General features: G+C 65.6%; 1 protein-coding gene across 1 annotated transcript; it reads right to left on the bottom strand.

The window, feature by feature from the left end:
* Positions 1 to 13,093: 13,093 nt before the first annotated feature.
* Positions 13,094 to 25,571, bottom strand: METRNL (meteorin like, glial cell differentiation regulator). Its single transcript, XM_069481828.1, has 4 exons — positions 25,206 to 25,571; positions 20,143 to 20,528; positions 14,601 to 14,660; positions 13,094 to 13,578 (listed from the first exon to the last, which is right to left on the bottom strand). The coding sequence occupies exons 1-4, from the start codon at positions 25,409 to 25,411 to the stop codon at positions 13,259 to 13,261; spliced, it is 972 nt and encodes a 323-aa protein (XP_069337929.1). The 5' UTR covers positions 25,412 to 25,571; the 3' UTR covers positions 13,094 to 13,258.
* Between the last annotated feature and the right edge of the window lie 242 nt (positions 25,572 to 25,813).

The raw sequence follows: 25,813 nt of genomic DNA, 5'->3' as shown, positions 1-25,813 counted from the left end.
ACGGTCTGGGGCCTCCAGTGCCCAGAACAGGTGCCCGGGGGCAATGTCCCCCCAGTGTGGGGCAGGCCAGGCCAGAGCGGGGTGTCCCAGGGCTTCAGGTCTACACAGATGAGAGTGACCGGGATTGGGGGACTTCCCAGGCCACAGCCGGGTTATGACCACAGCCCCCCATTTCTCCTGGCCGGGCACACAGACCAGCCCCTCAGCCCGCAACCTTGAGGTCACAGAGAGCAGGCACCCTGCATGTAGCCTGATTCTAATGTCCTTTTTATTACTATGCATGGCGTGGAGTTGGGCATCAGCTCACATCCACACTCAGACACGCTCTGATCAGGCTCTGGAGCAGGCGGAGGGAGGCTGGGCCAGGGTGGGGCTGGGCTGATTCTGACCCGGGCATGGAGGGTGCAAACACTCATCCAAGCCTGTGCTTACCTTCCCGTCCCCTCTGTAGATATGTATATAAACTGGGAACAGCCTTTGCAGCTTAGAAATGTTGCCAGGAGGCTGCGCAGACAGGAGAAGCTGCCACAACAACGAACGTGCTCTTGCTGCAAGCCCTGCACCTCCTGGGGAGCCCAGGGCTCCAAGGCATCCAGCCAGCCTCACCTGTGGGGCCACAGGGCTGAGCCTGGAGTGGGGCCACATTCTGCTTCTCTGCAAGAGAGGCTGACACGCCTGGGAGTCTGCGCACAGGAGAGAATGAGAGAAGAGCACAGAGATGCTCACTGCAGCATGGTTCACAATGCAGGGAAAAAAGGAAACGTAAATTCTAAATGCCCATTAATTGTATTCACAAAATAAAAACTTATGCACAAGGGCAGTATATGTAACCTAAACTTTTGTACCCCCACAATATGCTGAAATAAGAATTAAAAAAAAAGCAGGGCCGGGCGCGGTGGCTCACGCCTGTAATCCTAGCCCTCTGGGAGGCCGAGGTGGGTGGATCACTCGAGGTCAGGAGTTCGAGACCAGCCTGAGCGAGAGTGAGACCCCGTCTCTACTAAAAATAGAAAGAAATTATCTGGCCAACTAAAATATATATAGAAAAAATTAGCGGGGTATGGTGGCACATGCCTGTCGTCCCAGCTACTCGGGAGGCTGAGGCAGGAGGATCACTTGAGCCCAGGAGTTTGAGGTTGCTGTGAGCTAGGCTGATGCCACGGCACTCACTCTAGCCCGGGCAACTAAAGCGAGACTCTGTCTCAAAAAAAAAAAAAAAAAAGCAAACGTATGCAACTACTAGCCTGGTATAGATCTACATTTGTGGTTATGTAAATCTGTTCACAAGACATTCAAGTTTTAAAATCAAACCATAAAATGATATATCTAATGAGATCCTAATTTTGAAAAGTCTGAAAACATACCGTATGTGTAAGAGGAGAAGATGTCCACAGTGATCTATAGGAAAGGTTAAAATAGATCATCCCTGGGTCATGAGCCATGGTACTTTCATAAGCAAGAGAACAACAGTCATTTGTATTTTGTGATTTAAAAAAAAGCTCCCCGAAATCTGTTCTCAAAAGTAGGTTAAGAACAGACCCATGTCCCCTAACTCCGGACAGGCCGAGCCTCACCCCTGCTGGAGACAGGGCATGTCTGTCGGGATGGAGAACCCAGGCACGGCAGGAGACTCACACCCGCACCGGCGCCTGCCCGCGGCACACCCGCACACACCCCTCCACGCGTGCACGTGCACACCGCGCCCGCGCAGTCAGGCTCCAGCATCCCACAGGGGGCCGAGCACAGAGAGGGGAGAAGACCCCCAAGGCCCACACAGGCGGCTCCAGGGCCCCTACGGGAGGGTCTGGACTCCCAGGACCCTCCCTCAGCCCTTCCCAGTGTCCCCCCCACCCTTGCCGGGCACGTCTACCCCGTTGCCCTCCCCCTACCCGGCTTCGGAGCATACGGTGGGGGTCTCCTGTGGGTCCGACTTTGGGAAACCTGCGACTCTCTCGCTCCTTCCACGTCCACGTTCTGCCTGACCACACCCCTTCCAATTAAACAAAAAGCAAATGAATCTCTCAAAATGTGATCCATCCCACGAAGAGCCTGCTGCCCCCCACCCCCGTGCAGACGCCGGGCAACACCCAGCGGGAAGACGGCTTCCCAGCCCTGGGGCGCCCGGCGGCCCTGCCCGCTGTCGGGGTCTCAGGCAGGGCCCTGCAGCCGGCTCTGGGGCAAGCGGAGCCGCTGCCATGACCTGCACACGGGTCGGCGCTGGGCGGGCCGTGAGGGTCGAGCCGGGAACCCTGTGGCCCCGTCTGCCCGCCGGTCCCCGCAGGGCAGCAGAGCCCTCGCCTGTTCTCTGAGACAGCAGAGAAAACTGTCAGCTGAGAAAAGAGAAACGACACCAGCCCGTCACTCTGTCGGGGGCCTCAGAGGCAGACCCGGACCCAGGATCTGGATGTGTGACCCCAGCCTCAGCCCCAGGACCGGCCGGGAGCGGAGGGAAGTGACTGCCTGCGTGTTCCCCTATGCAGGACGCCACGGCCGGAGAGACACAGCCCCAAAGACGGGGAGACCTACGGGGGTGGGGAAGCCAGGACAGCCCCAGAAGTGGCTCAGCAACGGGCCCCCCCAGACCCCGCGTCCACGGGATTCGACAGGAAAAATAACATTTTTGAAAAAGTAAATGTGCGCAGTTTCGCTTGGCACAAAACAGCGCACCAGTATTTGCACAGAAATGCTCACAGCAGCATCACTCACAGTGGCTGAAAGGGCAGGCCACCAATGAGTGGACAAAACGTGGTCCGTCCACGCGAGGAATCTCTTCAGCCTTAAAAAAGGAGGAAACTCGGCCACCTGCTGCCACGTGGACGAGCCCCGAGGACGTGGCTCAGTGGGATGAGCCCGTCTCGAGGGACGGACCCTGCGGGCTGCACCTGTCCCGGGTCCCGAGAGTCGCCAGACCCGGGAGACAGAGCATGGCGGTGCCAGGGCTGGGGGGAGAGGGGGGAGTCAGTGCTTCACGGGGACGGAGTCTCACTGGGGAAGGCAGAAGGTTCTGGAGAGTGATGGGGAGATGGTCACACAATAGTATGAATGTATTCAATGCCTAAGAAGATAGTTATGTTGTATATTCATTTTACACAATCAGAAAAATAACTTAAAAAATATATACATGACACACGTGTGTACACACATAGACACAGACGTGTTCGTATGCATAGACACACAGGCAGGGACATGTGGCTTAAAACCATTTTGAAAGAAATGCCCCAAGAGGTTCACAGCCGCGACCCCAGGAGGGGCACAGTGAACGGGGCTTTCTCTGCCGGGGTCTGGCCGCGGTGTCCAGGTCGGTCCTTTCTCGATGCAAGAAGTCACGAGATGCGCATCTCCCCGCGGGCGGAGCCGCCCCCTTGGCCTCTCGCCCGCTCACCCCAGTGCTCGTTCAGCCTCACGCCCCCTCTGCCCGCCCCGCCCACCGCACCCTGGCGCCTCCGCGACAACCAGGCCGTGCCGCTGGCTGCCTGGGCCGCCACCCAACCCCGCCAGCCTCCTCCTCCTGCCTTGGAGGGGGCAGCGACCCCCCCAGGCCAGAGCCCCACCGCCACGCCCACGCCACGCCCAGGCCACGCCCTGGCCCCACTGCCACGCCCACCGCCACGCCCAGCCCCCCGCCGCCACGCCCAGACCGCGCCCTGGCCCCCCACCGCCACGCCCACCGCCACGCCCAGGCCACGCCCAGCCCCCCGCCGCCACGCCCAGACCGCACCCTGGCCCCACTGCCACGCCCACCATCACGCCCAGGCCACGCCCAGGCCCCCGCCGCCACGCCCAGACCGCACCCTGGCCCCACTGCCACGCCCACCATCACGCCCAGGCCACGCCCAGGCCCCCTCAGGCCCCTGGAGGACCGGGGCCCTCAACCAAGGTCGTGGGCATCTCTGCACTCTCAGCGGCCACACTCCCAGTAAAATAAACAGAATCGGTGGCATCCACCGGCTTCATTATGCCGTATTCCCCAAATGCATAATTATCCTCTGCGAGGCACATTCTTGGAGCACTGCCATGGCCCCGTGCCAGAGCCCGGACTTCCTCCTGCATTCCTGGGCCGTGACACCACCCAGTGCAGCCTGGTGTGCGCAGAGCTGCCCGCCGCAGCCCGGCCAGACGGTGGCCACAGGGCCACGCGGCCGCCTGGGACCCCCGGGGCCAGAGAGAGGCCACGCAGGGAAAGCCTCCTGTCCCCTCCTCGCCCGGCGCCCCCCACCGCACCCACACTGGCCTCGCTCCCTCACTCAGCTCCCTTCTGGAACCTTCCCTGGAACCCAGAGGGGCCACCGCGGACGGTGAGCTGCCGTTTCACTCAGGTGCACTTTTAAATTCGGCGTCTCCTTCTCCTCTACTCTGGGGGGCCCTGCCGGCCACCGTCCCACCTCCTGCTCCGGCTTCCGCAGCCCCACCCCCCCTCGCCGCACCTGCCACCTGCTCCTCCCTCTGGCCGCACTGCTGGTACAGCTGAGTCCACCTGGCACGTTCCCTATTCTCCTCGGTGGCTCCCCGGAAGGCAGCAGGTGACAGCAGAGGAAGAATTTCGCCCCCTGCTCCCCAGGCCTTCCTGCCTTGGGACTTGGACGTCCTGCATAAGGGTCACTCGGCCCTGAGCTCACGTGTCGCTGGCAGCTCTGGACCGGCCCCAGCAGAGCCCCTGGGGGTGGAGGAGCTGGCAGGCCTCTGACTAGCAGCTTGCTGTCCCGGTGTCCCTGGAAGGGGAGGGGCCCGAGGGGACCTCACTCCCAGCAGGAGCATCTCCCAGCTCCTGGGCTGATGCCCCTGGGCTGGCGGCAGAACCCGGCAGGTTCCGGGAGCCCCAGCACGCGGACTCGAGGACTGTCCCAGGCCTGACAGAATCCAGTGGTCAGACAGCATGTCAAGGTCCTGGGGCTGCCGTAACGAGTGACCACACACAGGGTGGCTTAAAGCACCACATCCCGCAGCTCTGAGCCAGAGTCCAGACCAAGGCCGCTGCCTGTGCCAGCTCAGGGCCCCCCTACCCACCTCTCTCAGCTGCCAGGGCTGGCAGCCACCTCCCCCCAGTCTCTGCCTCCGACGTCACTCGGCCTCTCTCGTGTGTCTCCGGGCTTTCTTGAGGGACTCCAGTCACACTGGATGAGGCCCGCCCGCCCCCGGTGGCATCACCCTGATGGCCATGGCTGGGAAGAGCCTCTTCCCAAGCAGAGCTCATGCCCAGGTCCCGGCTGAGGGTGTGGACACAAGTCTTTGGGAAACACAGTTCAGCTTATGACAGTCGTAATACAGACTTTCACCCCATCACTCTCAAACAAAAGGTCCGATAACTCACAAGTAAACTTTAATAAAACAAAACTGCCATAAAAGGTACAACGTAGCCAGGCATGGTGGCTCACACCTGTAATCCGAGCATTTTGGGAGGCCGAGGCAGGAGGATCACTTGAACCCAGGAATTTGAGGCTGCAGTAAGCTGTGATGACGCCACTGCCCTCCAGCCTGGGTGACAGAGTAAGACTCTGTCTCAGAAAAAATGAATAAATAAAACAGTCACTAGCTGTAACTGCCCCAAGGCCAGGCAGTGAGTGACAGCTGGTGTCAGGGCCCCCCAGGCTCAGGGGGACCACAAATCCCAGGGGTTCAGCCCCTCCCTGGCCTGGTGCTGGTCCCTGACTGCACCCCTCAGGCCACCCTTGGGGCGGCTCTGCCCAAGCCTGGCACCCGGTCCTTATTGTGACCCCAAACCCTGGCTCTCCCTCCCGTGCCCAGGACCCCTCAGTGGCCCCTCACCTCATATTCTCTCTGTTCCACCTGCAGGGCCTGCTGCACCCCAGCACACTCCGGCCTCCTCCGACCTCTGCTCCCTGGGGGCCTCATCTGCCAGCGACCCTGACCCGCCCCCGGCAGCCCCAGCCCCTAGCCCTGCCTACTGCACGCAGGGCGCTGCACCAGCCCCGCAGACGGTGAGGTCGGTGGGAGGGACGGCCCCCCACCCAGGCAGGGGTCGAGGGGAGGTGGGCAGAGACCCGACCCCCTAGCGGCCAGTGGGAGTCACCGGGGCACACGGGGCTGTCCAGGACGTGGCTGGAGCCCGGCAGGTGGGAGGCGCCAGACCAGAGAGCGCGGCCAGAGGGGGCTCAGGCTGTGGGGGCGGGGCAGGAGGCTAGACGGCCCCTGCGGGGTTCAGAGTCAGACACCACACTCCCCCTCCCAGACACACAGACACACACACAGACACACGGACACAGAGATGCACACACACACACAGACACACAGACATAGACACATAGACACACAGGGATGCACAGATGCACACACACAGACGCACACACACAACACATATGGACACGCACAGACACACAAACACACACAGACAGGCACACGGGGCACCAGCCTCTGGCCAGGCTTCCCCTCGCTCTGCCCCCCCCACACACATTCCGCGGCCCCCACTCTCCCCCCACACGGAGGCCTCATGGTGTTTTTTGTTTCTTCATCTCTTAGCATTTTTCATCTCGCCCTGATCAGATTGGTGATGAGGAAAGTATGTGGCTGGGAAGCGAAATTCCTCTGAAGACGAAATTCCAAAGCCCCCGGCCGCCCTGACCTCAGCACCCGACACCAGCCAAACCTCCGCTGTTTTTGTAAATCAGCGCCCGCCTGGGCAGCAGCGCACAATGGCCCAGTGTCGGCGCGGCCCCCCTTCTCCAGCCTCCCCACGTGGCCCCGCACGGGCGGAGAGGCCACGTGCCCCTGCTGGCTGCCCCAGCACATCCTGGCCATGGCTTTTGCCCCTGAAACCCCTGCCATGGCGGCCAGCCGCAGTCTGCTGTTGTCACATCTCTGTCCCCAACCTCTGGGCCCAATCTGTCCTCCAGGGACGCACGGATGGACACTCGGCTGCAACGGAGGGTGAACAGTCCCAACACTGGCTGCGGGCCAGATGCCCACCATGCTGGCGGGCCCAGGGCAGCTCAGACTGCTGCACCACCGCGCCTCACCTTTACCCGCCATGCGCCAGGCTGCGCCAACACACCTCACCCACGCCAACGTGCCTCACCCACGCCAACGCGCCTCACCCACGCCAACGCGCCTCACCTGCACCCACCGTGCGCCAGGCTGCGCCAACGTGCCTCACCCACGCCAACGCGCCTCACCTGCACCCGCCCTGCGCCAGGCTGCGCCAACGCGCCTCACCCACGCCAACTCGCCTCACCCACGCCAACGCGCCTCACCCACGCCAACGTGCCTCATCTGCACCCGCCGTGCGCCAGGCTGCGCCAACGCGCCTCACCCACGCCAACGCGCCTCACCTGCACCCGCCGTGCGCCAGGCTGCGCCAATGCGCCTCACCCACGCCAACGCGCCTCACCTGCACCCACCATGCGCCAGGCTGCGCCAACGTGCGCCAGGCCCTGCCCTCTTCCCAGGACTTGGAAGTTCCTGTGGGGACAAAGCCCCCCGTCTCTGACCTCCTGGTGGGAACCCAGGGAGAGGGCTGGTGGGGGGGACAGCAGCATGGCGGATGGGGGTCCTCCCAGGAAAGGCAGGAAGAGGCGGAGGGCTCAGGAGCAGAAAACCCCAGAGGAGCCGTGAGTGGCCTCATGCTGGTCCCCAGGCAGCACCCAGGGTCCCCGCCCTAGAAGGCTCTCAGCCCCCCAGGGGCTGCTTCCCTGGCCCCTGGCCCCTTTCAACAGCAAGGAACCCACCTGCCATCCCGTCCGAGGTCTGTTTAGCGTCCAGACAGAATCTCCCGGCAGGTGCCTGCACCGCGGGAACCGAGGACCACAGGGTCTCGCGAGCTCCTCTCAGGACCACGCGGAGCAGCAGAGAGGCGGTGGCACCCAGGCCGGCGGGGCTGGAGGACAGACCTGCACTGACTGGCAGCTGCCTGCCTCAATTTCCCTCTGCGGAAGGGAAGCGGGCAGCCTGGCTGGACCAGCTCCACCACGCGGCCTGAACCGCACAGCTGAGTCCATCGGCGAGCAGGAAGCCCTGGCGTAAGCTTCAGCGCTAACGAGCGGCTCCCCACCCCCACCGTGGGACCTGCCCCAGGCAGGCACAGCCCACCCAGGTCTGGGAGCCTGGGCCTCCCTGCAGCCAGGAGGGGACAGGAGCAGAGGCCACAGGCAGGATCGGGGCCGGGGCTCTCCCGCTGCCCCAGTGTTGCAGCCGGCGCCTCATCTCACACACGCACACACCCCCCTCGACACACACGCGTGAGCACAGACCACATCCGTGTGCAACCCGATACCGCTCCGTCTCGAGCGGGAAATGGGTTCGGGGGCCCGTCGTCTGGGGCCACGCGGAGCCGTGGGCTTGGAGCCGTGCTCACCCCAGTGTCTCTCTCCACGCGTCAGCCACGGCCCCCCCCCCCCCCACGGGGAAGACGGAGGTGCCGTCTGGGCTCCAGCCTGGCAGGCCTTGGGAGGAGGATGGGGGCGGGGGGAGGAAGGAGTGAGCTGGGGCCGCAAGGGCTGGGGACAGTCCCACCTCAGGGCCTCATGGGGGGTAAGGGACGGGGCTACTGGGAGAGGATGTGACCCCTCCAAGGGCTCCCGGGGCCTTGACCTCGTCTCGAGGAAGTGTCACCCTGGGTGAATAGGTTCTGTCTGGGCACACAGTGGGCAGTGTCACCCTGGGTGAGCAGGTGCAGTCCGGGCACGGTGGGCAGTGTCACCCTGGGTGAGCACGTGCAGTCCGGGCACGGTGGGTAGTGTCACCCTGGGTGAGCAGGTGCAGTCCGGGCACGGTGGGCAGTGTCACCCTGGGTGAGCAGGTGCAGTCCGGGCACGGTGGGCAGTGTCACCCTGGGTGAGCAGGTGCAGTCCGGGCACGGTGGGCAGTGTCACCCTGGGTGAGCAGGTGCAGTCCGGGCACGGTGGGCAGTGTCACCCTGGGTGAGCAGGTGCAGTCCGGGCACGGTGGGCAGTGTCACCCTGGGTGAGCAGGTGCAGTCCGGGCACGGTGGGCAGTGTCACCCTGGGTGAGCAGGTGCAGTCCGGGCACGGTGGGCAGTGTCACCCTGGGTGAGCAGGTGCAGTCCGGGCACGGTGGGCAGTGTCACCCTGGGTGAGCAGGTGCAGTCCGGGCACGGTGGGCAGTGTCACCCTGGGTGAGCAGGTGCAGTCCGGGCACGGTGGGCAGTGTCACCCTGGGTGAGCAGGTGCAGTCCGGGCACGGTGGGCAGTGTCACCCTGGGTGAGCAGGTGCAGTCCGGGCACGGTGGGCAGTGTCACCCTGGGTGAGCAGGTGCAGTCCGGGCACGGTGGGCAGTGTCACCCTGGGTGAGCAGGTGCAGTCCGGGCACGGTGGGCAGTGTCACCCTGGGTGAGCAGGTGCAGTCCGGGCACGGTGGGCAGTGTCACCCTGGGTGAGCAGGTGCAGTCCGGGCACGGTGGGCAGTGTCACCCTGGGTGAGCAGGTGCAGTCCGGGCACGGTGGGCAGTGTCACCCTGGGTGACTAGGTGCTGTCCGGGCACGGTGGGCAGTGTCACCCTGGGTGAGCAGGTGCAGTCCGGGCACGGTGGGTAGTGTCACCCTGGGTGAGCAGGTGCAGTCCGGGCACGGTGGGCAGTGTCACCCTGGGTGAGCAGGTGCAGTCCGGGCACGGTGGGCAGTGTCACCCTGGGTGAATAGGTGCAGTCCGGGCACGGTGGGCAGTGTCACCCTGGGTGAGCAGGTGCAGTCCGGGCACGGTGGGCAGTGTCACCCTGGGTGAGCAGGTGCAGTCCGGGCACGGTGGGTAGTGTCACCCTGGGTGAGCAGGTGCAGTCCGGGCACGGTGGGCAGTGTCACCCTGGGTGAGCAGGTGCTATCTGGGCACACGGCGGCAGGACAGGACATAAGGGCCGAGCCCTGCGCCTCAGGCCCTCTTGTCTCTCTCAGGGAAGGGCTTGCGCCCTGACCCTGGTTCCTCACCTTAATGTGGGGACCCCCAGCCACCCTGCCCAGGTGGCTAAGCCAGGCGCACACGTGGGACCCCTCCTGCAGCGGTGACAGCCCAGGGAGTCCAAGGCCCAGAGCGGGTGGCAGTCCCCCCCCCCGGCACCCCGTCCTGCCCACAGCCGTGTCAGGAGTGCAGGTGAGTGAGCCGAGAGGGGACAGACACTCCCAGAAAGCCAAGCAGATGGGGCCCCTAAGGGGCAGAACCCTGTGGGCCAGCGTGTCCTGCAGAAGACAGCATGGGAGCGCCGGAGCCACCTCCCAGGTGACTCCTGCATTGCTCGAGGCCTGGCTCCATCCCACCTGCCCTGTGAAGCCCCCTCGACCCTCACAGTTGGAACCCAGTTCTGTGCCAGAGCCACCTCACTCTACACCCCGACCAGCTCTGCCTTCCCGGGTGGGCTGGCCCCGTGCTGAACAGGCGGCTGGATCTCACGGCCCCGCGGTGCTGCCAGGCATGGTCGGGCTGCCCGGCCTGGCCGGGGACAGGGACACCCACCCCCATGGCCACTGCAGGCACGTGTGGGCTGTGGCCAGACCCCAGCAGATGACGCAGGCCCATGTCTGTGGCCCGTCCCACCCCAGTTCCGCTGGGCAGCTGCTGTGACGCAGGGAAGGGGCTGGGTGTGACGAGGACTCCAGGTCCGTCTGACTGTGACGGCAGGTAGACCTGGGAGTAGGGACAGTCCCTGGGCATCGGTGGCCCACAGGGCCCACAGCCCCTCAGGGAATCCAGGGAGGAGGACATGTCCGAAGCCAGCGTCATTTGGGGCTGTCCTCGCGCCCCCTTCTCTGACGCGGGCACCTGAGGAACACAGTGACCGTCTCTCCTGGGGATGCAGCCATCTGGCCCGGCTCCTCCCCAAGCCGTCTGGGCGTCCAGGGCGGCCGGGAGGCCTTAGGGTCTGGCCGGGGCAGCGTTTCCGGCATGTGCCGGGGCCTCAGCCCACCTGTGCAGCAGCGGCCAGAGCCCCCACTGGGGCCGTGGCCCGTGAGCTGGGGCCGTGCACAGCAGGTGAGGTCTCGAGCCCCACAAGTTTGGCAGGGGAGAGAGAAAGGAGGAAGCAGCAGGAACATCCTGGCGGTGCTCGAGGGCCGGGCTTTGCACTCACCGCAGGACGGAGGCCGAGGCAGGAGGGAAGGTGGGACGTGGGCACCGGTGGGCCAGGACACGGCAACTCCTGCACCTCCCTCAGCCTCCCAGCGGAGCCACAGAACAGTGAGCTGCATCCCACGGCAACGGCCGAGGGCTCCGCCGGAGACAGACACGGCCGTGGGCTCCCTGGGGTGCGCCCGTCCAGCCTGCCTGGCAGAGGCCGTTGGAGGCTCAGCCAGAAAGCAGCACCCTCTGGAGACCCTCCCAGTGCCCGGTCCCCACTGGTGGGGCTTCCCCGAGGACGGCGGTGGCAGCATCTGCCATCGGCGCAGGACGGTGCTCAGGAGGCAGGGCCTGACGCCCATGGCCAGGGGCAGGCAGGGGCCTCCCCCCAGCTGCCCCGACACCGAGCAGCCCTGGGCCACTGGGGATGCTTCTGCCTGCAGGGCCGGGGGCCTGGGCCAGGGAGGGGGCGGCACCCCCTCAGCCATCCCCTGGACCCCTTCCACCCCAGACCCCCCCCCAACCCCCTGGGACGACACTTCCTCACCGGCAGGCAAGCCCTGCTCCCTGCTCACACCCTGGCCAAGGGCAGCCCCTCCCCCAGGCACTTCCATGAACTTGCTCTTCACTGCACACGGGCACACGGGTCAGGCCCCAGCCGGCCGACCCTGTCACTGACAGGAGGCTGCCAGCCTGAAACCCTGAAACTCGACATTCCTGTTCCGCAGCCACCTCCTGGCACAGTCCACGCCCACCACCCCGCCCAGGAAACGCAGGCCAAGGTGGTTCTCCACAGCTCGGACCAACCAACGCGGGTTCAGTTCCCTCCTCACTGTGGCCCTGGCACCTCTGTGCGGGGACCGCATCCTACTGTGGCAGCAGGTGGGACCCACCCGTCACCAGCCCTGCTGCTTCCTGTCCTTGCCCACCACAGCCCGCTTCTTGTTGTGACCTGTGGGAGCCTGAGCACCTGACCCAGCACACGCCTGAGCCAGGGCACACCTGACCCAGCGCACGCCTGACCCAGCGCACGCCTGACCCAGCGCACGCCTGAGCCAGTGCACAGAGCCTACCCAGGACACCAGGCGCGGCTGAGCGCCTGGCGAGGACGTGGGGCCCAGTGACCACGGCAGCCTCTCCGGGTCCCCTCTGGTCTCAGCAGCTGCACAGGAGGAAACTGTGACTCACAAGTGAGGGCGCAGGCGCAGGTCTGGTTAACTGATGCCCCAGAGACCCCTGCACTGGGGTGTCACGTCCCCTCCAATTCCACATCCACCCAGAACCTCTGACCGTGGCCCTGTCTGGAAACGGGGTCTTTGCAGACCTGGTCGAGGGAAGGTGAGGTCACGGGGGGCCCTCCCCCAGCGACCAGCGTCCTCCTGGGAGGGAGATCTGGACACAGGCCCAGGGATGCCCAGGGCCCCCGCAGTAGGAAGAGCAAGGACGGACCCTCTCCGAAGCCTCTAGAGGGAGGGAGGCCCTGCCGACCCCTGGGTTTTGGAGCCCGACTCCACCACTGGGAGAACGAACTTCTGTTGTTTGAAACCCCCAATTTGCAGAGACTGATTACGGCAACCACAGAAAACCCACGTGCCCTGACACGGGGCCACCGACCCGGGCCCAGGCCAGCTCCTGGGTGTCCGGGACTTGCTGTGGACTTGGGCATCTCGGGGAAGCCGGGGTCAGAGGGCAGGACTGAGGTTACTGGAACGGGGCGGGCAGGTGCCGTGGGGACAGTGTCCGGCAGCAGCGAAGCGGCCACCGGGCGGGGCCAGCCCCGGAGCACGTCTGCCTGGCGGGGACAACAACCGGCCACCAGGGAAGGGCCGCAGCCAGCAGGGCTCGTTCTTTAGAGAAAACGGAACGAGCCGTAAGCAACGACATCTCGCTCCGTAAGTGTCTGTCGTACGACATCACGGGGTGCGGGGATCCCACGAAGCCCGGCTGTCGCGAGCTGTGTGCCACGGCCCCGGCTCGCCCAAGGCACCAGGCCGGACGCGGCGGCTGGCGGCGCTGTTGAGGAACACTGAACGGCATGCCAAGACACGGTAAGACACGGGAGTCTGTTTCCTATGGACATTCGTTTTTTACAAAAACAAAAAATAACTTAGTTTTCATTTTACAGCTTTTCCAATCTGAGGTTCTCTGGGGCCAAACCCCACCGGCCCCGCGGCCGGCGCACCAGGGCCAGGCATGTGGCCCCCCCAGGACGTGTGCAGCAGGAGGGGCCCCCGGCCCGCCCGGTCACTCCGCGCCGATCTCGCAGGGGTTCAGGCCCCTCCCCTCGGCGTCCCTGTACATCCTCTGGAAGTCCTGGAAGCGCGGGGCACAGCCCAGCCGCGCCTCCCCGAAGCGCATGTGGCCCGTGAAGAGGAAGTCGCCGCGGCCCGGCCGCACCCCGCACTCCAGCAGCGTCCTGACGTGGCCCTGCCACAAGCCACCCCCATCGGGCGATGGCTGGAAGACCCGGCTCTTCTGCCGGTACAGCCGGCTCACGCGCAGGCGGATGGCCGTCTCCTGCAGCTCCGGCTCGTGCGTGACGTCCTGGATGGAGCCTCGGACCACTGCGGAGGGAAGGAGGCGCGGTCAGCGGGGCCGGAGGCAGCACACACTGGCCCCGTGCGCGTCCAGGCCGCCACAGGCCCTGGCAACAACCGGCACTGGGACCAGAAGCCGAGCCCTGAACTCTGCCGTCTGGAACTCCCGTTAAAAAGTGCAATTTGAACAGCAGGAAGCTGCCAAGGCGTCACCCCAGACACTTGGACTCTGTCAGAAATGCAGAGTTCTTCCCACCTGGGGCCAGACACACACGTGGGGAAACGGCCCAATGACCACGACCTGCCGCAGCTTCTCAAGGCAGAGCGAGAGCGGTTAGTGCAGCTCGTACGAGGCCTCCGCAGCCCTGTGTCCTGGCCTCAGGCGTGGAGAGCCCGACCCTGGTGGGGGCCTGGCCGGCAGAGGAGTGAGGAGCCTCCACACCCTACAGGGACTGTCGTGGGGCTTGGGGTGGGGGCTCAGAGCCGGGGTCCCGCTGGACCCTCCACAGCAGCATCTGGCGAGCACCACCCGGAGTCCACGCCTCCCCGGGACGAGCAGGGGCCTGCGCCCCTCGGCCTCAGCCTGGAGCCCACTGGGGCCCCAACCACCAGGGCACCGGGAGGGGCCATGGAAGCCCCGAGGTGGGGGCACACCAGGGCGCCAGGGTTGCCGACGTCAATGCCACAAAGCACTGCCGAGAGAGGAGTCCTGGGAACCGCAGACGCCAGGACTCCTCAGAGAGCAATGATCCCATCTGCAAAGCGGGAAGATACTCGGTAATCAATCGCCTGAAATGCCTCCCGGCTCTGTCCACGGGACGGGTCTGTCCACAGGGCCCCGTCCTGGGCGGGAGCTGCTGAGTGCACGGAAGGAAAAGCACCTTTTCCCGCGACAAGGCCGAGCCCGGCTTCTGCAGAGGCCCCGGGGGCTTCGCGCCGGCACCAGAAGGTTCTCCGGGGCCCTGCAGAGGGGCCGCCAGGCCCACACGGGGCTCCGCGTGGCAGGAGCCACACGCTCGAGGGAAGGAGGCCGTGAGGCAGACACTTACCAAAGTCGCTGGTGCAGACGGCCAGGAGGACCTCAGTGTCACTGCAGGGGCGGCACGGCGCTGGGGAGAGAGAAACGGGGTCAGCCTGGGGACGGCAGGTCCTGGTGCCCCCACCAGGCTCCGCAGAGCAGTCGGCGAGTGTGGCTGCGCCTCGGCGCCTCTACGGCCAAGACCTCGTCCAGGGTGAGCCGGGAACCTGGCAGAGCAGAGAACAGGGAACGTGACCTTGGCCACGTCAGGGCGACCCCAGCAGACCCTCAGCCCCACCTGGCCGAAGCGCCTGCGTGTGGCTGTGCTGGGCTCGCAGCCCCCCGAGCCCCCCGGCCCCAGCACGTCCCAGACCGCGGTGCAAGGGGCTTCCTGTCGTGTCACCCGCCTTGCAGTGTGGTGACGCCAGACCGGCAGGCCCCCCTCATGCGTGGCCATGTCTGAGAGCCGTAGGCTCTGTCACCCCAGGTCTCCTTCAGCCCCTGCTTTCATGTGCCCGTCACAAATGCAACACGTCCCCAAGCTGAACAGAAACCGTGTCCCCAGCAGCACCCGGACAAGAGCCACCTGGCCCCAGCGTCTGCATTCCCAAGGCTCTGGGACACCCCTGGCCAGGACAGGACGGCGCTCGCCCTGGGGCTCCCCAGCCTTGGAAGAAGCGGATGTCCCAGAGCCTGAGCTGGGCTGAGCTGTCACCTGCCCGGAGGCCACGTAGACCCTGGCCAGGTGCCGGTGGGGGACAGGGCGTGCACGTGTCCGTGGCCACAGCATCTCTGTGTGAGCAGAGCCGAGAGAGGCCTGCTGGGGTCTGGGACGTGCAGGGACTCGGGGGCCTGCGCAAGGGGTCAGCAGAGGCCAGACAAGGCCCTGGAGGGAGCACAGGGTCTCCGTGGACCCCTCGGGGCCGACCTGTCTGGCTGCTCGGTCCTGTTCGGGGTGAGGCCGGGGCTCCCCATCAGGCAGGGCGGGCACCCCTCCCACTCAGCAGCGCCTGACTCACCGGCCCACCCCCCACCTGCCGCGTCTGGGACAAACGATTAAGCGAAAGAAGCTGCAGAACAAGAACAACCTGCCGACGCCTCCAAATCCGTCCAGGAGGATGCCAGGCCCGGAGCCCCCTGCTCACCCAGCAGGGCCCCGGCAGCCCCGGAAAAGGGCTGCGACGTGCCTGGACCCCTCAGACCTCCACCCAAGCTGGCTCCGGGAGCCCCCAAGTCCTCGACGCTGCAGGGGCTCCTGCTGCAGCCCCCCCACTGGGGCCACCTGGCCCCAGACCCTGCAGCTGCCCCGGGGCCCGGGGGGCTCTGCTGTGGGGCCCCCGGGGTCGGGCCCACCTGTGGCACTCGGTTCACCTGTGTGGCACAGACAGGCTGGCAGCACTGTGGCATCTGGGGGACTCGCATTTCAGGGGCATTTTTATTCAGAGCACATAAGACTGAGAGGAGACCTTCCAGCCTGGCCAGCACCTGCCCGGTGCCCACAGGGCCAGAGGTCCTGAGCCCGGGGTCCCTCGTGGGCATGGGGGCAAGAGGGTGGGTCGGAGACTGAAGGCCACGGTGACCCTGGTCCATGGGAGGGTCCCCGGCCAAGCAGCACCTTCAGGCTGAGCAGACACAGGAGCCGGGGCTGGAAGTGCAGGGCTGGGAGGTGGACCCTGAGCACAGCAAACAGCCTTGCACCGGGCGTCCCACCTCGGGGACAGAGGAGCTGGGAGGCCCCGAGACACACACACACACACAAACACACGCGCGCGCGCGCGCTAGGCCTGGGCGTGCAAGCGTCACCAAGCCCTGGAGCTTCCCCCGCTCTGAGTCACTGGCCCCAGGACCTCAGGCGGCGGCGGAGGAGGGAGGGAGATGCCCCCCCGCTGGCCCTGGGCACCCGCCGGGCTCGGTCCACCGACTGCAGGAGGACGGGGCCGGGAAGGGCCGTGGGCAGCCTGAGGTCGGCCCGCCGGAGCCTCGTGCGCCAACGCCATGGACAGCTGAGCTGACAGGGCAGCACCCTGGCGGCCTCCCCGCTCTGACTCTGGGCTCTGCCGGGTGTGGGCACCTTCGTGCAGTGTGCACGCCAAGGGCACAATCTGGAAACGATTGTTAATCAGAGCTGGGCTCATAAACGCTGTGGAATGTGCTGGTCACGGACACATCACATCTCACTTCCCTTGGCGGGGGGGGGTCGGCAAAGGCTGGAATTCTGTCCCTCGTCCTTGGAGAAGGGAGGGCCGGGCGTGGACATCGCAGAAGACCCCTCGGCAATGTGCACAATGTGGACGAGTGAGGAAGAAAGAAAACGGGGTCAGAGAGGCCAGCGGGGGCTGCCGCAGGGACCGGGCGGGGACGCAGGTGTGGGCGGGAGGCCGCACCCTGAGCCGGGGCGGAAAGAGGTCGCAGAGGGACGGACGCCCGTCCGGCGGGACCGACCGAGGAGGACATCCAGGGTGGACACACAAGTTACAAAGAGGAAACCTCAAGTGACAACCACCGCAGGGTCCCCAGTGCAGTCGCGGCAGGTGGACACGGGGTTCCCCCTGAGGGGGCGGCCCAAGGGGCAGGATGGCCCTGGGGGGCACCGGCCCTGCCGCCCCTCCCTGCCGGGCTCCCTCCCCCGGGCGAGGACTCGGAGAAGATTACAGGGTAATCACAGTGGCCTGAGAGGCTAGAGGCAGGAGTCGAAGGACGGCAGCGTGACGCACACCTGGAAGAAAACCAGCCCCCATCTGTTCCTGCTTCCGTGAAATAACGAGGTTTCTCTCCTGCTTTTCTACACTTTCGACCATCCCACAGGCCCATCAGGGCCCCCCAAGCTCTGCGCTCTGGGAACCCTGCTGGTAACAGGGGCTGCGGCTTCAGACGCTGGCGAAGTAACTTCCGTGTGTTGGTTCCAGCACCAGAGCAGTGTCCCTCCCTGCCTGTCCCCTCCACTCCCCTGCGTGTCGGAAATGCCACTGCCCCACCCTGTACACCTGCCCACCGTGGGCCCTGCCTAGAGCCTGAACCCCGAGCCCCAAGCACAGAGGTGGCTGGGAGGGTGAGCACCTGTCACACGGTCCCAAAGCAGAGACAGGAATCCTGGGACCCGTCTGCCTGCCCAGGTGAGCTGGGGAAGCAGGTGTGTCTCTGTCCCCTGGAACCGGCAGAGACCCCTGCTCCCTGGCCACCCCCAAGTCCCCCAACTCCCTGGGCAATGGGGCCTGGTGATGCCCATTCCCTGAATGTGCCTGGCCCAGGTGTCCCCAAAAGCCTGGGGTGGAGACTCCACCAAGTCCTCAGCACATGTCCGGACACAGCCCGGAGCTGGATCTACGAGCCCCTACACCGGTCTCCTAGCCGCCTTCGCCGCCAGCCGGAGCTCCGCAGCGTGAGAGGCGGGCAAGCCCCGGCAAGACCCGCAGAGGTGGCAGGCGCGGGGCAAGCAGATCCGTGAACGGGTCCCGGGTGACCCCGGGAACGGGTCACATCCCAGCTGACCCACAGTCTGTGTCCCTCTGTTCTGGTCCCTTCCGGGCTGTTGGTGAGGCTCAGCTTGTTCAAGGAGGCCGATTAGGCAGTGCGGATGGACCCACGGCCAAGGAGCTGTCAGGAACCCTCCAGCAGGTCCCCTGGCTGGGCAGGAGCGCGGCTCCCACCCGGGTCCCACACGGCTCCCGCCCGGGTCCTGCCCACGGAGCCTCTGTTCCCTCGAGTCTTGACTCATGGGCGAGCTCCTCCACTCCTGGCAGGTGGGACCCCCGCCTGGCTGAGGGGTGGGCACAGCCTGGTGACACAGCTGTCAGGGCCAGACAGAGACCAGGGAAACTGCGGTGCTGGCCGGAGAGAGCTCAGGAGTGGCCCGGCCCAGGGGACGGTGTCACCACCGCCAGATGGCCAGCGCCGACATTCCGCGTTGCATGCCCATTCCTCGGGCATTAAAGGCTTAGGGGCCCCGAGCCCTGGTGAAAGGCAGGAGGGGCCGCATCAGCCTCCCCCATTGCCCCAGGCCGAGCGGCCTCTCGAGGGGCCCTGGGGGTGCTCAGCCCCAGGGAGGGGCAGGCTGTGTCCATGGAGACGGAGCATGGGGGCCTGGGGCCCCTGGCGCAGCCCAGGGTCTGGGTCCCCACGCTTCTGTGCTGCCCCCAGCAAGAGTCTCATGCGGGAAGTCACTGTAGGCTGGATTTAAACACGCGCTCAGGCCAGGTGTGCGCGCTGTGAGCATCTGTCCATGAGACACAGCACAGTCCTGGCCCCAAGCCAGCCTGGCACCCACCGGGGTGGCGTCTGTGGGACCCCGTGGCCCCGGGAGCTGTGCTGAGTGCGGGACTGTGACCAGGTGCATCCTGCTGTGGCCCCAGTCACCCCCCACCCAGGCCCGCCGCCTCCCTGCGACCCATGGAAGCCCCGGGCGGCTCAGCCACGGCCCCTGCATGAGAACAACGCACTGGCACGACCCTCTGCACGGACCCTGCTCCCAGGGCCACGGACAGGATCGTCCAGGCTGGCACCTGCCCAAGTCCCCACAGAGGCCCAGTGGGGCAGGGCCCGGGAGGTGACCCTGCTGCCCACGGAGTGGACCCTGCACACAAGGCCCTGCCCACATGTCCAGGCCCCACCCGCGGTGGTGTGAGTGTGAGCCTGGCCTGGTGTCCCCACAGACAGGACCGTGAGCTGGCTCACAGCTCGACAGGTGGGACCTGCCCTGTCCCTCCCCAGGGTCCTGAGGCCAAGGCAACAGGGACCATGTGGGTCCCACGGCCCACACGCACCCCCAGGTGTCTGCCTGTGGAGCTTTCTAGAGAACAAGGCCCTCCACAGAGGGGCCCAGCCCCACGTTCTAGGAAGCTCCCCTCCCCCGCACACAGGTGGCCACAGGTGCCAGGAGGCCCCACGACTTGCCTGCCCATCGGGGAAGCTGCCGATCTCAAAAGAAGAAAAAGAAAAGGACCTGGAGCCAAGGCCTCGGTCTCAGGCCCCCGTCCTGGCAAAGGCCCACCCAGCCCACGTGGCCCCCAGAACCTCCCGGGTCCCCAGATCCTCACAGCCGCTGGCCAGCGAGGACCCCACGCCACTCCGGGCTGTGCGCCAGCCTCGGCCTCCACCCCAAACTCACTCGTCGTTTCCAGGGCTGGGCCGAGCCACCGCACGGGGCCGCGTGCACCGTGACGCACCGGTCCACACGCGTGACCAGTGCACGGGCACGCGGCACGTTCAGGGCCCAGATCCACACGGCAGTTCCCTGCTCTGACCACTGGCCACATTCGGGGACACCTGTTCCCCTGCCACACACACGCCTCCTGGGGGACACGGCTCTGCCACGCCAAAGACACCCAGGCGCTAAAGGGACACGAGAACTGGCGTGGCCAGCACCCCCCACACGGGGCCACGTGCTGGGCTCTCAGGCAAACCTGCCACGTCGGACACACAGATGTGGATGTTTCCACGGAGGCCACGTGGAGGTGGGGGCAGGAGAAGACCAGACACAGCCGGCAAAGCTCTGACCGTGCAGATGGGAAAACCGGCTGTAGGACTGGCCAGCCCTCACCAGGGGACCTGCGCTCCCGCCTGGGCAGGCCACTCACCCGACGGCGCGAGCAGGTCCGGCCCCCGGTGCCTCCTGGTCAGCTCATACTGGAAGCCTGTGGTCCTGCGGCCGATGTCCTGCTGGGGTGTGGCCTCCACAAAGAGCCCGCCCTGCTCCAGGCCGAAGCACTGCACCTGGCCACGCCCGCCGTCCCCGTCTGGGACCAGCAGTCTCAGTTCTCCAGTTTTCTCCAAATAAATATTGGCCCCCGAGGAGTCCCGGAAGGGCTTGATGCACACGGTGAGGTGCCGGGCGGGCGAGAAGACGTTGGGCCGCAGGTTAACGATGAGCGCGCCCGTCGGGTACAGCCACTCCACAGCGCCCGCCGCGCAGCGCAGGTACACCTGCTCCACCTCCTTCCTGTGCGCCTCGTGCGTCAGCCCACTGCAGGAGAGGAGATGCCGTCAGGTAGCGGGTCACCGAGCGGGGGTTCCCCCCCACCACACCCCTGCCCAGGGCGGCCTGTCAGGGCCACACTCGTGCCGACCACCCACAGACCGCACAGCCCCACCCACGAGGCAGGCGCACACCGTCTCCACCTACAGTGAGGGCCCAGGGGACAGGGCCACAGCCCAGGTGTCCCCAAATCAGGGGGTGGACCCGTTGCCAGTAGGGGACGTGAGAAGGAAGGAAACGCAGCAGGACCTTGGTTCTGGCCCAGGCTCCAGAGTGGAATCCCCCCGTGTGGGGCTGCAGGCGGGACATGTCCCAGAGAGCGGCTTCGAGACCACCCGAGCGCCAGCAGGTGGGGGCTGCTGGGTTGTGTCTCTCGGAGCCGCACCTCGAGGCACGGACGTTGCCTTTTCCCCCAGGTAAGGATGTGACTGCGTTTTCATTCATTTCCAAGCCTGAAGACCCTGCCCTGCCAGTTGTGTTTTTATCATAAACCCAAATATCACTGACGCAAGATCCACTCCAAAAGCGAGGTCAACGTCTCCGCCAGCGGGAACTAACGAGCTAATTTTACTCCTAGCAAATGCTAAGTAGGAAAAAATGAAGTGTGCCACCCTCTCAGGGAGGCAGGGCCCGAGCAGAGACAGTTACGTTTTCAAGAAATTGAAACCACCAAGAACGTGAAAGTTTCTCGGACTTGAAACCATAATGTAAAGGTCAGCGTGGCGCAAACACGTCATAACCGAGGGCCTGGAACCAACCCAGTGACTTCACCTGAGTGTCTGATTACATGAAATTTGGTTCTAATCAGATCCCAGGCAGGTTCTCCCACATTCTTGGGATTTTTATGTGAAATGAACAATGCTGTACCCAGAGCCCCGGGCCTGAGCGAGTTACCAGAAACCCTTTCTGCAGAGGAGAAAACATATAACATATGGTTTGCATTTACTGCTGGGTGACTCACGCTCGGGCCCCAAACCTCACTCTTCACACGATGCAGCTGCAGGCAGGGGCCGCAGTCACCCTGTGGACCACATCAGAGGAGGTGTCGAGGGCGAACCTCTCCTGCCCGGTCCCCCACACCCACAGCCTCGGGGGCAGGGCAGCCAGCCCAGCCGCAGCCAGCTACCGGGGTCACAGAACAGACTCACAAATTAAGCCAGTAAAACTCACACATCTCATCTGACACCTACGTAGGGGCAGGCGTGATCACAGAGCCACGTGAAAATTAGACTAAAGGGTGAGTGGCTGACACACACACAGCTGCAATCAGCTCCCTTCTCATGCAGTCAAAACAAACCATCCTCATGTCCCCTCCCCTTCCTGCGTCCGTCCCTATCAGGAGGCAGCTGAACACTCGCCCCTGCCCAGGAACCGAGTCCTGGCTCTCACCCACACAACCACCCTGCCTGAGGCCCCACTTCCCCCCGGGGGTCCTGAGGGTCCAGGGAGTGGAGCGCCCACCCCTGAGGCTCCGGTCACCTCTGGCTGCACTGCCTTCACCCAAGGGTGGGGGGGCAGAGGCTCCGCCCACAAAAGCAGGGGCAGAGGGAACCCCCTTGGGGACAGGCGGCCACCCCACGTCTGCCAGGGGCTGCTCTCCTGCCCACACAAACCGCACGCATCGTGTAGGGCCTGGCTCCAGTTTGTCAGAACACACTCCACAAAAAGAGGACGAGGAACAAAATGAAGGTAACACGCAGGACACAAGGTACCCCGTTACCTGGCCCGTCACCTGATGTCTTAGCTGCCCACTAAGAAGGGTCCAGGCCCCTCTCAGGGCCTCTCTCTTACATCCCCTCCTTTTACATCCCCCTAAAACACCAAGACTAACAGGAATGAGGCGTAAGACACGGACACCCCCACACTAGTCAGGAGCACGTGATGCACAAGACCCCCGTTCAGACTGACCACCGTCTGGAACGCAGACCACTCGCCCCTCGGCCCGGGCCCAGCAGGCCTGTGGGTGGAGGCAAAGGCTTGCCGGCGGTGCGCCGGGCTGGCTCCCACCAAAAGAACCACCTCTCAAATCTCTCCCCTCCAGACATCCAGCACCACAGCAAACCTGGAAAAATGTCCATTTATGCAAAACTGCTGGAATTACAAAAATGCAACACATCCTTAATGATCATGGATGAAGTACTTTATGGTTTTCACATAAGATGCAGGTGACTGAGCAGAATTGAAAGAACTGTGTTCTGCTGTGACAGAAGGACGCAGACAGAACTGTGGTCCGACTCAACTCTAGAGAACTGACAAGACTGATTTGATCTTAGATTAAACTGAATTAGTGCATCTTTTTAAAAGCCAGCAAGGGTCACCTCCCAGGCGGCCATGCTTGTGGGGCACCTTTATGGAAAAGGAGGTGGAGCCCCCAGGGGCCACTGTGGCGCCAGCCCGCACACCGCACCCCCGTCACCAGAACACACGATGGCCTCTTCGCTGAAGTCAGGAAGGCTCTGCTGACAAGTCACCTTTCATTTCCCCCCCTTGCAGGAAAGGCAGCCCAGGTGTCACTGCACCTGTGACACCACTGGTGGCAGTGGGAAAGTCCATGGTCCACCTTTATGGCCACTGGCTAACAAAGATCGAGGCACAGGTCCTGCCTCTTCCATCCAGAGAGGGATTTCAAAAGCTCCTGCTTAATTGCTTGGAAACACCTGGAAACATCGGCCTGGCACTGAGTGGCCAGTGTCATAAAAAGCAACTCCCTTGCTATCAGGGGTCAGAATCCACACAGCACTTCGGGCTGGCTCCACCCAGCATCTTCAGAACAGCTCGTAAAAGCCATAAACACCGGGGAGTTGGCGAGCACGCAGGCACACTCCCAGCTGCACGGTAGTATCGTCAGCTGATGTGTGAAGGGCACGGTGAGCATGAGCAGTGATTATAAGCTAAGGAGTCTGACACCCTCTCTGTGGCAGATCGCAGCTCGAGGGTCCCTGCAGCTGCCCCCGCCAGGCTCTGCCTCGGTGGGGGGGAGGCCCTGGGGAGTCTGAGACCAGGAGGACGCTGGCAATGATGGGGAAGCAGGGCCTCGCCCCTCCCCCACTGCAACACCTGTTAGGTGAGGAGACTGGGCCTCCCAACCCCTCCTCCTGCACAGCCCCTAGGAAGGCGGCCCCCTCCTCCAGGCACAGTCCCCGGAAGACTGAAGAGGATGTGAGCCCCCACTCTGGAAACTCAGACTGGCTGGTCAGGGACTTCATTTCTGGTTTGGTCTGCTGACGCAGAACACCCCCAGGCCTCAGTTTCGGGGTGCACTGATTCAGCGGGCAGAGGCTGCAAGCCAGCAGTCTAATCACTATCTCAGGGGAAAGGGCAGCCCCAGAGAGCTGTCAGCATCGGGGGCTCGCAGCCAGCTCGTGCGGCGCCAGCATTCCCCAGGCAACCCTCCCCCAGGGCTCCATCCGCCCTCGCTCCCGGCCGAGTCCCTGCCCCGCGGGAGGGTTTCAGCAGGGGAGGGGCGGGAAGCGCCCTTCAGGCCGTCACCGCTCGCCGCTCTCGGGAGCCCGGGGCGAACCTTCCCACTCGGCTCCCCTCGGGACAGGAACCTTCGCTGGGGCGGGGGGGCAGGAACTGGTCTCCCCGCAGTGTCCAAGAGGAGCCCAGCCCACCGGCTCAACCCCAGCCTTCTCGGAAAACCCGCTTCACTCAAAATAACCCCGTGACACCCCCATGAGCTGTCTGCCGGCTGGAGTCTTCCCGTCAGTCCGGGCGGAGGAGCTTTGGTGGGAGCCCCCCGGCGCCGGACACCGGGTGCAGGGGCAGCCCTAACCCGCAGCGTTTTCGGGGAGACGCGTGCCCGCCCGGGCCCGGCGCACCCTGCAAACTCCTGAACCGGCCACTTCCGAGGCACAAAACCGCGAGCAAGCGCGGGCTGCGGCCGCGGCGCCCACTGAGCCCTTGGTTTCGCCTCCGAGCAGCGGCGGCCCCCGGCCTCCGCCCGCGCACACTCGGGACTCGCGCTCCTTTCTGCAGTCACACTTCAGTTAAAAAAAAGTCCTCGGCTGCCACCGCGGGGTGGAGGGGGGTCGACGAGCCCAGCGCGCGCGGCTGCCAAGGGCGGCCTGACCTTCACCGGGCGGGGGGCTCGCCGGGCCCTGCACTGGCCCCGCGCACAGGTGTCGGCCCGCGGCTCGCCACCCGCACAGACGCGGACAGCACCGCGGCAGCGGGAGGACCCCGTCCAACCACGGAAGGCGCCGCTCCCCACCGCCCTGCCCTGGGCACAGACTCGGCTCCTCTGGCCCGGGGCGGCCTCGGGAGGCGCAACTGCCCCCGGCAGGAGCCTGGAAAGGTCCGAGGGCCGACCCTTGCCCGCCCCTGCAGTGGGGTCGCGGGATCGGCGACCGCCGGGGTCCGGGCCAAGTAGAGACTGGCGCGGTCCGCGCGGGGCTCGTGGGTGGCGGGGCCGGGACCGACCCCGCCTGGCTGCAGGCGCGCCTCCCCCGGGGCGCCCTCTGGGCCGGGGGACCGGGACGCTGCGGGGTCTTTTGTTCTAGAACCGGGGGCGGCGGACGGTGGACACCGGACTTGGCCTGGAGAGCCGGCCCCGGCCGCGCCCCCCCACGCCCCGCCGGCCCGAGAGGAGAAGGGAGGGCAGGGGAGGGGAGCGGAGCGGACCGCGGGCCGGGGTCCAGGCCGGGTCGCGCCGCGCGCACTCACCTCCCCTTCCAGCTGCACAGGTCGCTGGAGTACTGCGCGTCCGCGCCGCCCAGCAGCACGGCCAGCAGCAACAGCAGCAGCGGCAGCGGCGGAGGCGGGCCCGGACCCGGGGCTGGAGGCCGCGGCCACAGCTGCCCCGCGCGCCCCCAGGCCGCCCACGCTGCGTCCCGCATGCTCCGGCTTGGCTCGGCCGCCCGGCCCCGCATCCGCGCCCACTGAGCAGACCCTCAACCCAGCGCGGCGGGCCGGGCGGGCTTCAAACCCAGGCGGGTCACGTCGAACGCCCCCCGCGTGCCCCGCGCGGCCGCCCGCCCATCCCGGCCCGCCCCGGGCCGCCCACGCCGCTGGAGCCGCCGGAGCCGCAGGAGCCGCCGGAGCCGCGCGCAGACGTTCGCGCTCGCCGCCGCCGCCAGAGCCTCTGAAGTTGGTGAGTCCGCGGTCCCAGGTCCCGGCCCGGCTGGGGGCGGGTCCCGCTCCGCCCCGCCCCCGGAACTGCGCCCCGCCCCTGTCGGGCCCGCCCCGCCCCCCGGAACTGCACCCTGTGCCCCGCAGCGAGCTGGGCGCCCGAGCGCCGGCGCCCGAGCGAGTCGGCCACAGCGCGCGCCCGG

This window comes from Eulemur rufifrons, chromosome 9 (genome assembly GCF_041146395.1).
Source record: "Eulemur rufifrons isolate Redbay chromosome 9, OSU_ERuf_1, whole genome shotgun sequence".
Lineage (NCBI taxonomy): Eukaryota > Metazoa > Chordata > Mammalia > Primates > Lemuridae > Eulemur > Eulemur rufifrons.
The sequence above is the reverse complement of the archived record's forward strand: the minus strand, read 5'-3'. Positions and strand labels throughout refer to the sequence as shown.